The following is a 13,172-nucleotide window of genomic DNA, read 5'->3' on the forward strand; positions in this document are numbered from 1 at the left end:
TAAAACGCAGCACTTGCCGTTGTTAAACTTCATATGGCTAGTGATTGCCCAGCTCTTCAGTCTGTCCAGATTCCTCTGCAGGGCCCCTCTGCCCTCGAGAGTGTCAACAGCTCCTCCCAATTTTGTGTTGTCAGCAGACTTAATTAATATTCCTTCCATGCCTGCATCCATGTCATTTATGAAGAATTAAAGAGTACTGGCTTCCCCCTTCCCACCCTCCAGCTGCTGCCATGGCGCTTGTCCACAGCCCTGGGAGCCCTGAGGGGCAGCCTGGTTCCTTCAGACCAGCAGGCACAAAGGAATCCTGTGACTGCCACCGTCACGGTGCTGGAATTTGAGCAGAAGTGGGGGAGCTCAGAGTGGCTGCGTGGGGTGAGGAGAACCAGGGCACGGGCCCGTGGCCCACTGGGGCGCTGAGGAGCGGGCAGCCAGGTGGGGTGCTGTGGCAGGGGATGGTTTGTGGTGTGACTGAGGAACTGGAGGAGTTTGTTCTAGGTGGGTCAGGAAAGCAGGAGGCTGCCTGAGAGGGAAGCGCCATCGCTTTCCTTCTGGTCTGTCTTACCTACAACAATACGCTTAATAAAACCCAGCGTTTCCAACCTTAAAATGCTTCTATTCGCACTGAATAGTCAGTCCTTTAGAAGTCGGAGCCACAGAAAATTAATCTTTTTGGTGTTGTCATTCTTCAGTTTACACAAGTACAATGACTCCTTTGTCCTAAGGGTCTGAGTGAAAAAGGAGCGGTTGGCAGGGCAGGTACGTGCTAAGAGAAAGCAACACATGACTGGAGGGCAGGGTAGCGTAGTTACAGCTGTGTGTATGAGGAAAAAAAAAAAGATGCGTATGCGGCAGCTTTCACACGGGCAGGTTATTTGCCTACAGCCATGTGAAGTTCACCCTCCCATCCCTCTGAAGGAAAAGCTGCAATGACAGTAACTGAGGTTTGCAAAGATCTTTAAGTTACTCCATGAAAAAACGGTTCCTTTTGACAGCAACATGAACACTGTAGAATTGTATTCCTAAATGCTTGTGTATTTCCAGTGCCAAATGCCAAACCGTTACATTTCAGTATATGAGGATACAAGCTGTTCCTAAGAAACCTAACATTTGATCCAAGCATCAGGTTTGAAGCAAAGAGGTTCAGAGGATCTGTTTTGAACCTGGTTCAAAAGACAAGAGCTCTTGCACTGGCCAAAGGAAGGGGCTGCCTGACCTGGTGTCTTGGCTCTGGAAGAAAAGGCATAAAAATTTGCAGCTGATGCAGAATAACCTGTCAAAAAAAAAAAAAAATCCCAACTCATAAATATGGGGCGTTCTCCTCAAGTAAAAAAACTGCTGTTGTAATTCTGCATATTCTTACTGTCCTTTAATACGTCTATAAAATGCTGCTAAGGTCTTTGCATTGTCGTGTATGTGGCCACAACTAACACAAAGGTTGTTGGGTACAAGGCAGCTCCAGTGTTTGCTGCCCCATTTCACTGGTCGTCTTCTGACCACCATGAAAACTCCGCCTGGATAGTAGTAAAAGTCTGAGTAGAGGTGTTTTCCCCAAGCCATCCATTCCTACCTTTCCATGTTCCTAACACTTACTCCTATCCATTTTTTCACGCTTTTCATCCTTCAATTACACTTAATGGAAAAAGCCTTTAAAAACTGCAGGGGGGGGCCTTTTTTTCCCTCCTTTTTTTTGTTTCTTGAATTCTGCCCCTTCCGGGTGTATTGTTTAAGAGCCTGTGAAGTAACCAGCACCCCTCTGCTAGGTAAGAGCATGCAATTGATGCAAAACGTCACCGCATTTTGTGCTTTCCCCATGCTATTTTGCATTCATGGTTTGTATGTGTTTTGGTTTGATTATCAGATCACTGCTACACCGTGGCATCTCAAGGTTTGACAGTGACTTTGGCTGAGATTTTGCTTGTCCTTTTTTCCCTGACCCAATGCTGTTTATTCAAATCTCAGTTACATACAAAACTAGACTGAATTCTCTATGCTTCTACATTGCTACTTGGCATTTTATCAGCCTGAAGCGTAAGTGGTGTCTTACGCCTTCATCTCATACAGCAAAGTACTCCCGGAAGACCTTGCTGTTCTGACACTCCTTCATTTTACTTAACTATCGTCACGTTTGCAGCTCCTTTGCATCTCCTCATTTGCATCTCTGAACGTAAATCACTGTCCCAATAAGAGGAGGTTGTACTAACTCACTTTTTACTACTGTGGAAAGTCAGTATAGTTCTTTAAAAAGTCAGGCTCTTATTTACGTAAGAGTAGATAGTTGCAAAACTGCTCTTTTATATATTTTTTTTCTTCCACAAAATACAGTAGTTTGTGTGGTTGAATAGTGCTCTGGCTATGTAATTCTCATAATAAACCACTTACAATTGTAGATAAGAAATATGCCTAAAATAGTTTAAATATATGTATCAAGCATATTTAAAATATTCTAAGTACTTTTACTATTTAAAAGAATAATCTTGTTAAAAGCTCAGAATGCTGCAGGGGTAGAGGGGAGTTCCAGATTTTGCCACGCTTTATAACTCCCACATATCCTAGGTGGTTTGTCCGACTCTTTCTAACTGCCCTGCTCATTCTTACATACTTTCTTCTACCAGAGGCCTGATTTTCTGTGATACCAAACACTCAGCTTGCCACGACATGCTCAGCACCTCTGCAAGCCATCAGCCATTTGACTCCAGAATGAAAGCAATAGAATTTTTTTTTTTAGTAAAGGTGGTTCTTGCTAGTATTTGTGTTGTCCTTTCAATGTCATTTTAAAATGTAAACCATGAAGAAGTCTTCAGAAAGAAGTTGCTATAAAAGCAGAACTGTTAGAAACTATCGGTCCTGTACAACAAGAAACTGATAAAGGTTTTGCAACTCAATAAATATATAATGTCCACTGAATAATATTTAATGTTTACCTCAGCAATAACAAACTATGTGAGAAGTACAGTGTTTTACAGAACAGGTACATTAGATGGCATTTGTGCATTTAGTTTCAGTTTTTCTTGCCTAAATATAGAAGACATTTAAGTGAAAAAGGTGCTATGAACAAGCCAACTGTTCAGGCTCATTTGCTTGAATGCATGAACCCACTAACAGATGAGACAAACCAACCTTGGCATCATGAGCAGACACGTAGTTGTACTGGGATAACACTTAAAACACATTTTGAACCCTGTAACATGCAACACTGTCATAGGGGTCACCACGAGCAATACCTGACACACAGAGCGGTCTGTGCCTGCTGTAGGCAGCGCTGTGTGCACACGGGATAGATTTCAGCACATTTTTACCTGCGTTGAACATGCAGCCATGTTTTCAGGAATAACTACACACAATTCAGATTATCTGACAGATGAAGCCCTGACCTGACAACTGCTGTCAGGGGGATTTCTGCCCTTGGGTTCATGCAGTGAAGAAAGTGCACGTGGGATTTCGGTGGCTATTTTCAGACTTGCCCTTCACCTCTCACCCAAGCCTGTATTGCTCTGTACTTAGCCAGGACTGCATCGCTCCTTGCTCCTCCCTCTTCCACACTGCACCTATTCACTGCTCATCCTGGCAGGGCTGAGGTTACCTATTCTGCTCACAGCTCTGCCTTTGGGGCTGCTTCTCCTGTTGGTGCTGACCACAGTCACCTCCATTTCCCCCAGTTCAGATCCCAGCAATGTCCTCTATGATAGAAACCAATCACATGTCACATTAACTTAATGAGGTATTAATTACATTTAAGAATCAATTCCTTCTCCTCTACAAACAGTATTTCAGGAATTACAGCTTGTCTGTAGATATTATTTTTTAACTTAAATATATATAAAGGTGTAATAAATAAATTTTTATTTTTTTAGAAGCGAGAAGGGAGATTAGTTTTGTGAAGCTGTTGATGTTTCTCCTTGGTTTGCACCGTCTCCTTGTGCTGAGTGAGTCAAAAACTGTCCTGTAGCTCCAATGTACAACCTGGAACGCATAGGCCACTTCTGCAAAAGAAGAGACAAGCGTGACGCTGAGATACACGGGAAGGGCGCAGCATGAATGCAGTCCTCAGCAGAGCTTTAGGTGTTGATCATGACACATTTCACATCGTTAATCACAATACAAGAAAATAGGAAACTATTGTCATTGCCAGGAAATTCCCATTTTGTCATTTGTTCGAAAATGTCATTAGAAGCTGGGTAAGGGAACCTCAGCCTGAGTATTTTTCTTTGGTCATTAATCATGAGGCACAGCCCCCAGACCCCCCGGGCCCCACTGCACAGGAGTAAGTCACACTGATCAGTCATTGCACCACAATTGGTACAGCGGATGCTCTGTTGGTAGAATGAGCCAAAGCATTCCTCTGCACAGCGCCAGCAATGCTATGGGGACATACCAGCACCCGCAGCCCTGTGCGCGTACCCGCTCACGCTGGCCAGCCCCCGCCGTACCAACTGCAGCACAGGGACTGCTAGAGACTGCATGAGAGGGAATTGAATGTAGTTGCTCCTCGGCAGACATCAGGACTGACAGCTTCTTGTTCTTTGTCAGCTTCAGTGATTTTAGATTAGACAATTCATCTTTCCATTAATTCATTACTGGAATAACCAGTTACGTTGGTGTTCTTAACCCAAGCAAATCAGTTACTGCAGGCGGCCCTGCAGTACGGGAGGCTGCAGCCGCCTGCCCTGCTCCTGGGAGGAAGCATTCAGCTCCAGTTTGACATGCTGAGTTCATGATTAGAGAGGTGGGTGTTTGAAAAGACAAACTTGTCATACACATCTGATGCAAAAATGCTTGGAACAACATGCTGGCTGTGTTTCAGAAGAATACAAGGGTTTTTTAAAGACCGTTTTGGGAACAGGCTGGCACCTTTCCTGTGGGTAATGAAAGGGAGCTCTAAAAACTAGAGGGGCTTAATACTGCAGCTAAGTGTCAGCTCTTCCAGTTAAAGACATAACACAGCAGCATATTCTCAGTTGGAAAGACTGTACAATCCCATTCAGTATTTTGATTTCAGGAGTGATGTTATGAATTCATCACCAATAAGACATCAGAGTTTAAAGCCGTACTTGGATATTTTACCTTCGTCACTATTAGTATTTACTGTGCTTGATATATCGAGTGTAGTTACAGTCCTTATCTGTACTGGTTTTCTCATATCTTGCACTTTGGGGTTTTTTTCTGAAGCACATACTATGATTTGTCTGTGACACTTTTGTTCTAGTGCCAACTGAAAAATTAATTTGCCATCAGGAATATTAGAAAGATTGGTTAGACTCATGGAGTCTTCACAAAACTAAATACAGGTAAATGGCATGTAAATAAGATTATAAGAAATAATTGCTAGATTAATCCAGTATTGCTGTATTCCAGTAGTTCAGGAAATGTGCATCTGGATCATTTAACTACTGTAATAATATTTTAAAGTATTTTTCTGCCAGTAATAACTGGCAGTTGATAAAAAATACCATAAGAGACCTGTGTCCTTTCACTCTGACCAAGGGAACTAACAGAAGCTACTTGAAACTTATTTTGAAATACGTCACAATATTTTTTTTCCCTTCTTGAATTATAGCCATCTTCTAACTGACGTAAAGGCTTTGCTTTCTTAACAAGCCTGCTGATCATTTAAATGGCCTCAGAAGCCTACGTTCACATCATGCTTTTTACAGCGACCAACACTGAACAAGAAACTCTGAATTAGTCACTTCATAGGAATTAGAGATTACTTCACAAATTAATCTTAATTAAATCATTCTCATTTCACCAGACTTCAAAAAAAAAAAAAAAAGAAAGAAAAAGAAAACACACCCCAGTGCTCTTAACTCCCTCCCTGAGACCAGAGCCAAAGAAAATACCCCATGGCATTTCAGAGTCCTGCCAGTCACTGAATGATGCATTTGAAACCAGTTTCCAGCCCCGGGTCCTCTCCAAGAGCAGTTCCCCTTTCTCGTCCCCTCTGCATCACTGTGAATTTCTCTGACGAAAGGAAGAGCAACAACAGCTGATGCCAACTAGACAAAATAAATGCATCAGAAAAGTGCTTTCATAGCAGGGATTAACATGTGGTCAGTAATTAGCACCACCTTCCATACCCTGGCTGCCTCGGCAGGAGAACCGAAGCCCAACCCTGGCTGGGGTCACCCCTGCAGGACAGAGCATCACCTCAGCCACACACAGCCCCTGCAGCCAGTCCTGATGGGTTTGGTGGGGAAATCACCAAGGCTTCCACACGGGGACAGAGGAGGTGCTGGTACTACTCTGGTGCTGCCTTCTGCCTTCGCTTCCAAGGGACCAAGTTCCACAATGTTTAAACCTATGCTATATTTGATATTTTAGTGCAAAGTCCCTGACGCTGGAGGGACAAAGCTCCGGGACATTTCCATCAGGCCCCTAGCACCTAGATGAAGTGTTAGTCCAGGCAGTCTTCTCATGTATTAACTCTGACAAGGTAAATAAATTTGAAACCTTTTTTCATCTAAGTACCTTTAACACCTCTTTACTTCTTCACCAAGAGAAGGTGGTAGCTGCTCCTCAGCTCTCCTACCTTGACAGGGTGGAGGTATCCATCCCCGCGGAGGGTACCCAGGCCCTCTCCTGGCAACTCTTCCTCATCCTGAAGGCTGCGGGTGAGGTGTGCGATATAGGTGGTGGCCAGGAGGAGTACATCCAGCTTGGAGAGCTTGGTGTCAGGTGGCACAGAGGGGAGAGTCTTCTGCAGCTCGAGGAAGGCATGGCGCAGGGTTTGAACCCGACTGCGCTCTCGAGCGGCATTAGCAGCAGCAGGTCTGCCAGGAGGTGCCCCAGCCCGCTGCCCAGCCGCCGAGGGTGGGCAGGAATTGCTGCCGGCAGCAGAAGGCAGCAGGGAACTGGGCTCTGTGCGAGGGCTGGAGATCTCCTCGCTGCTCTGAGCTGAGTGTCCACAGTCCATTGGTGACTTCCCTGGCAGGGAGGGTCCTGCAACCAACAAGAGCATCTCTAAAGCCAGCCACCACGCTGTGTTGAAGCAAATGCTTTCTAAAAAACCAAAGATTATCAGGAATGCAAATGCTGCCTGTGCCAGGAAAAGTCAGGATGCTGCTGTGCGAGCTGTTTTTCTGCGAGCTGCTTATAAATTTGGTATCGCGTACAGGTACAGAAACAGAAGTTAAACTCTTCAAAGATTGGTGTTCAATTTTTTAGGGACGGAATTATACAGAACAATTTCTTTGAATCACATGCAGCCCAAAGATCACCTGGCTCATCTGAAAAAACCCAAGAGGCAGTGCTGAGCACCACTGCCACAGTAGTTTCTATTCAAAACCAGCTAAAAATTAGGCTAAACGTTATTTTTTTAAAAACACATTACTTGTATAATTTGACATGCAGGACTGTGTGTATGTTTTCTATTTACTTGCCATCATTTTATTGACGGTCTTTTAAGTGATCAGTGCTCCACCTATTACAGAAAGAAAAATACTGTTTTCAGACGCAGCGGTGAATGGAGCCACAGAGCACAGTACTGAGGTTTTGAGGGATGAAGCTTGGTCCACAATTTTAAAGGATCAGGAACAGACTTGTGTCCTCCCACCCCTAACACTACTCAGGAATTTCCATGCTTATCCTGTAGCTTCTACGTTTTCAAACGTAAAAAGTATCTTGTAAACTGGATTTTGGCCATCGGGGGGCAAAAGAACCCTTTGAAAACAACAGCGAAAAGCTCCTTTTGAGCAAAGCTGGTAACAACAACTGCAAGGCCTTTTCCCAAGTTTCAGAAAAGACAGCCAGCTCTGCCTGTAATAAAACTCACAGTCCTTTAATTAATTCAGTTCCACAGTAAAATGCAATTCAATCAAAGCGCTGCACTTCTTAGCTAGAAAAAATAATACCTGATCCTGTTGTCCTTAGTCAAGCAGCCCTTCGAGACGTCTCAGACAGATCCCGGCTTTCACGTGTTGGGAGCAGCTGTTTCTGTGACAGCCCAGCTAGACAGCAAGGGTAAGAACAGCTATTAAAACTTCTGATTTCATTCAAATACTATAGAATTTTAAAAAATTTAATAAAATTGGTGCATGTAAGTGACTGAAGATCTAAACTTACAAAAATTAGGCCTTGATTTTTCACAGTATTCCAACCACATGCTAAAGTCCCGCTGATCGCCCCATTAACTGTGGCTGATAATGGCAAAAAACCCAAGACAATGAACCAAGTGAAAAATTTATAGCAGAGAAGAGGAGAGGTTTCTAAATAATGATTTCTGCAATGCTCTAATTTCATTGTATTTTGAAGGCTTTTGTTTTTGGTGTTTTATGATGATTAACTTGGTGTTTTATGGTGATTAACTTGGTGTTAATCTGACTCACAGAGTTTTATCAGGTAATGTTCTCTTAACAGTAGCACAGTTTAGACTGAAATTATTTGTGAAGTACTGTGTGCGTTATAACCATAAACCAAAGGGAAAAATCTCATTATTATTTTTTATTGTGATAATTATGACCTACTTAAAACTCACATTAAGTCTATACGAGCTTGTCTTGAGTGAGGGATGAAAAATGGTCCTTAACCTGGCTATTTCCTTCAACGTAAACCAAAGAAAAGGTTCCATACGCTTTTTTTTCTTGGTATTTTCTCACTGTGTTAAGTCACAGTCAGATCTAGATTAATTTTAGCGACAAAAAAATAATCTCTCTTGCCACTGCAGCATAAATACAATCACAAAATACGGCATAAGAGTATCGTTTCAGGTTAGCAGCAGGTTTTCTCATTTGCCATCCCACTGAAATCCCACTGAAACGAAGACACCTTCCCTGATTACTTGAAAAGTCCAAGTTAGACAAGGATACGGTCAGATTGGGTTAGTATAAATACCTACTCACCTGCTGAAGCACAGGACTGAGGCTGGTTTACAGGCAGTTTTGATTTTGCTGTGTTGGTGTAGAACTAATGACACTAGAATGACTTTGCATGAAATGCAGTATATAGAAATGCACGTACCTAAAAACCTCATTTCCTTGGGTGCCCCTTGAAGTACAAGTTTCTGTTTTAGGAGCTTCACATCTACATCAGATGAAATCCTGGGCCTACAAAAAAAAAAAGGAAGGCAAATTTTCAGCTGTGGACATGAGAGATTTCCCTCTGAATTAATTTCTTCACTGTCAGATTTCCCATTAAATACATACAGCAAATGGCCTGCGAAAATCCGCTATGGAGAAACACAGGACCTGCTGTAGGTACGTGCATGTGCAGCCAAAACGCGGTGGTTCCTGAGCCAAGACCGTGTTTGCTGCACACTGGGGCTGGGCAGCATCACCCCTCGCACCGGCACGATCGGGGTGCATGCTCTGGGCGCCATGCTCTCTGTAAACCCTGGAGTCACCCAAACCTCAGCGCCCAAAAAGCCCTTGCTGAAAACTAAAGTAAATAAAATGCCTCTGGGCAGCAGCCAGTTACCATGAAACCTCCTTTAAAAATCTTACAAGAAAGAGGTTGGTTTCTTAAGAAAATTGCCATGATTTTTGCAGACACCCGCTTGCTGCCTGGCGTGCAGAGAGACCTGGGAACAGGGGTGTGCAAGGAAATCAAAGAATTTATATCATTTGTAAAGCATTTCTACTACATTATTTCTAACACAGGCAGATACGTTCGTGTTTTTACATGACGTTACAAAGACATAATCCGTTCAAAATCAAGTTCACCGAAGAAAACAGCACAACATTATTTTAGCCCCGAGTTCCATGTGAATGGAACGGCGACGAAGGCAACCTGCCCACACGGTCAAGGAAAACATCGAGAACACCAGAGTATGCAAACCGAACAGAAATAGGTGGAAACCTTAGATAAACTAGTTCACCGCCTTTTCAGTTGTTCCCTGGGGGGTGGGGAGGGGTTACATAGGTACTCTATACTATTTGGCACCATTTTTAAAGAGACGTTTCCCTTTGCGTAACTCCGGTAACAGTTAACGAAAAGCACCTTCTCTGGAGCAGCGGAGCGGGAACTCGCCGCTCGGGGTGCGGAGGCGGCGCGGCCGCCCTCCGCCTGTCCGTCCCGTCCCATACGCGCCCCGCCGCGACTGCCGCCCCTCCCGCTCCCCTGGATCCGCTCCCCCGGGGGGACCCCGCGGACCCCGGCCCGAGGATGAACTTACCGTTCCCGCCCGGATCGGGTCCCTCCCAGCGCCTCCCGTCCCGTCCCGTCCCGTCGGTCCGGTCCCTTATAAGCCGCCGCGGCCGGTGGGCGCGGCGGGGCTGGGCCGCACCTGGGCGCTGGGCTCCCCCCGCCGCCGGCCCGGGGGCAGCGCCCGCCCCTTCGCGGGCGGTGGGTCATTAATCACAGAGCTGTCGGGGGCCGCCACCGCCTCACGGCCCCGCTGCGGGGACACCTCCACACCCCTCCCCGCCCGCCGCCCGCCCGCCTCGGCCGCTGTTTTTCTTCGGATGAAGTAACGGTTTTGCTGGGGGGGAGCAACTGAATGGCTGGGCCGGGAGCTCGGCGCTGGTTTGGGAAAAGCGAGGCCCTCCCCTCTGCTCCATCCCCCCTCTGCGGCCGGGGGGGTCCCGGGGGTCCCCCGGGTGAGGCTCCTTCCCGCAGCCGCGGGTGAACCGACCCACGCGGGGTGGAAACGCGAGCGGGTGGGCAGAGGGGCGATTTAAAAGTGAACGGAGAGCAATTAAAAATCAGTAACGTTAATGAGAAGGGACGGTCAAAATAAATCCTGGGGGTATAGAATTAGCCCAGAAAAAACATTGTGAGCGAAGCCTGATTGCGCGATAACGGGGACACAATAAATCAAGCCTCGGGAGCAGTAGAAAAAACAAAGTCTGAGCCGTTCGTTACCGGTTTTGCAGCCAAGAAAATTATGGACTTAATCTCCAGCGATAATTGAAAATCCTGGGAAGGGATGATTTAGGAGCAGGAGGGACGAGCCCGGTGAGGGGCCAGCAGCAACCACACAGGGGGCCCGAGCACTGGCCACTGATGAGGCCCCCCAGACCCCCGGCCCTCGGGGCAGTATCCGCAGCCCTGCTGAGGCAAAGATGGCTGGGTGGCAAGGGATGCCACTGGCCTATTTTAAGGGAGATTAATCACCAAAACCGAAACCTGTGCCTCAATATTTACCTTTGTCTGGCACTGGCTGCCTCGGTAGGGGTTTCACTTCTTCCATCAGGAGTCACTCTGACAACGGCTGCTCTGTCAGTATCTACAAGGCCATGCTTATGGCCTTCACCTGCACCAAGGACGGTCTTTCAGCCTCCTGGTGCCCAGAAGAGCAAAGGCTGGGGCTCCCCGGAGGGTGGTGGAGGTACCTCTGAGCAGCCCTGCTGAGCCAGCCTCGCACGCCAGCCCATGCTTCAGCCCCAAGGAGTCCAGGTCTGCCTCCAGCCCAAGACAGCGTTGCCGAAATCTTTCTGCAGCTAAAACCTCTTAGAAATGCACTCAGCCAGCCTCCAGGGCTCAAACAAGCAGTTCTTGAGCACATCCTTAAACTCGCACTGAAATCACCTCGCCAACACTGTGGTGTGGTATGGAGGAAGCGCTCCCGGACTGCCCGGGGCATGGGGAGACTTGCCTTCCAGCCCCGCTTCCCCTGCGGCTCCCCTTTCACTCTGTAATCGCCAAATGGGCACTGACTAGGTCCAGCACGCAAGTCTGGGAATTGGCTCGCCCATATCCCAGGGAGCTGCCCTAGGTCTGCCTGCCCAAGAAACATCTACTCCAAAAGGGCTTTTAACTAGACTATGGCACCCTTGGTAATATTAGTATGGGTCAGTGACGGACAGACAACTTAGCGAAAGGCAACCTAACTGCCTGAGACTTCCCAGCCACCTGAAATTAGCAGATCATGAATGCTGTGCTCTTCTTCTCTGCTCTAATGTACTTAATGACAGAAAATTATGTTTTTTGTTTTTACTTTCTCATTGTACACACGCTGAGTTCAGCCTCAGTGCAGGAAATACTGTGGAAGGACTTGAAGAGAAGGGGTAGTACCCCCATTACCATCTTTTGACAACTCCAAATCCGGCTTGCTGTGGAGTTTGGTTAGAGAGATTGCAGCGTGAGATTTGTGAGTGGGGTTTGGAGAGACCACCCTGGCTGCTAACGCTGTTACCAAAGAAGAGGTGCTTTAGCTATATTAAAAAAAACCCCAAGCAACCCCCAGATATAAAGGTAGAAGTAGTTGCTTTTTGCCCCATCAAGTCTTTCTCCCACCAGCAGACTCCTCCCCCATTGCAACCACAACGAGATCCAGTGATTACTTTTTGTATCAACCCACTACTTAAGTCTAACGCCATGACAAGCTGCTGCAGCTGTTTCTTCTTCTTCTTTCCCAGCTAAATGTCTAAGAATTACTTTCCTGCTTTACCTACCACAATATATTTCAAATCGGAGAAACGCCAGAGTCACAGAAGAGCCAGATGTCCAGTGTGATTTAGGTAAGAAAAAGTCCTCCTAGAGACAGAGTGATGCTTATCCAGGTACACTTTGCTCCCTTCACGTCAAATTATTTTCTGGTTTTACAGCTACAGTTCAGCATGAACATTCATGGTGCTTCTTTCCAATTTGTTCATTCTCTCCCATTGCCATTTCTGTATAAGGGCTTAACGAGCGTCTTTGTCTGCTGGAAGGGTGAAGCGTGGATGTCAGTACGGTACTACTGACGGACTAGCAGAAACGCCGCTTGTCCCAGTAAAACAGTTACGGCGCAAAGCCGCGCATGGGCTGTGCCTGACCAGGCCCTGCTGATTCCAGCTGTAGCCTGGGAGCAAACGAAAGGTGAGACACCGCCATGGGAGAGTCAAAATAGGTTGACATTCAGAACTTCTGCTTCATGGGGAAACCTCAGCATTTCCTAATGGGAGTGTATTCCAAATGCAAACAAATATTTTGACAATTTCCAACTAAATACCATTTTTCCCTTGCTTCACATGCCATGCTGTTAGTGTGTTGTAGGACCATGGCACATTCTACAGTTGTGTTAAATATGTTATAATCCAGTGTAGCAAAATGCCTGTTATTTTATTTTCTAAATTACTAAAGGTAGAGCTGCTTCTTAATACTGGACTACCAGAACACATCAGTGCCTCTCCTGTATGCTGTAAGAAGGATTTTAACATTGAAAAAGAAAATAGGACAAACATTTTCCATCTCTTTTCTCCTTCCAAATTTGCTGGTCAAAGTCATTTAGCTTTCAAAAACGTTGCCTTAATCAAAAT

The 13,172-nt window shown here is 45.9% G+C and overlaps 1 protein-coding gene across 1 annotated transcript; it reads right to left on the minus strand.

The window, feature by feature from the left end:
* Nucleotides 1-2,699: 2,699 nt before the first annotated feature.
* TCF24 (transcription factor 24) lies at nt 2,700-10,170 on the minus strand. Its single transcript, XM_075086173.1, has 5 exons — nt 10,106-10,170; nt 8,953-9,038; nt 7,848-7,943; nt 6,527-6,936; nt 2,700-3,980 (listed from the first exon to the last, which is right to left on the minus strand). The coding sequence occupies exons 4-5, from the start codon at nt 6,908-6,910 to the stop codon at nt 3,867-3,869; spliced, it is 498 nt and encodes a 165-aa protein (XP_074942274.1). The 5' UTR covers nt 6,911-6,936; nt 7,848-7,943; nt 8,953-9,038; nt 10,106-10,170; the 3' UTR covers nt 2,700-3,866.
* Nucleotides 10,171-13,172: the final 3,002 nt, after the last annotated feature.

The sequence above is a fragment of the Phalacrocorax aristotelis genome, chromosome 2, assembly GCF_949628215.1.
Source record: "Phalacrocorax aristotelis chromosome 2, bGulAri2.1, whole genome shotgun sequence".
NCBI lineage: Eukaryota > Metazoa > Chordata > Aves > Suliformes > Phalacrocoracidae > Phalacrocorax > Phalacrocorax aristotelis.

What these genes read in the sequence shown, in the direction of transcription:
- TCF24 (XM_075086173.1), bottom strand. Translation starts at nt 6,910, where the DNA reads ATGGACTGTGGACACTCAGCTCAGAGCAGCGAGGAGATCTCCAGCCCT. An exon ending in GATACCTCCACCCTGTCAAG is followed by an intron (nt 3,981 to 6,526) that starts GTAGGAGAGCTG and finishes CTTCTTTTGCAG; the next exon opens with AAGTGGCCTATGCGTTCCAG.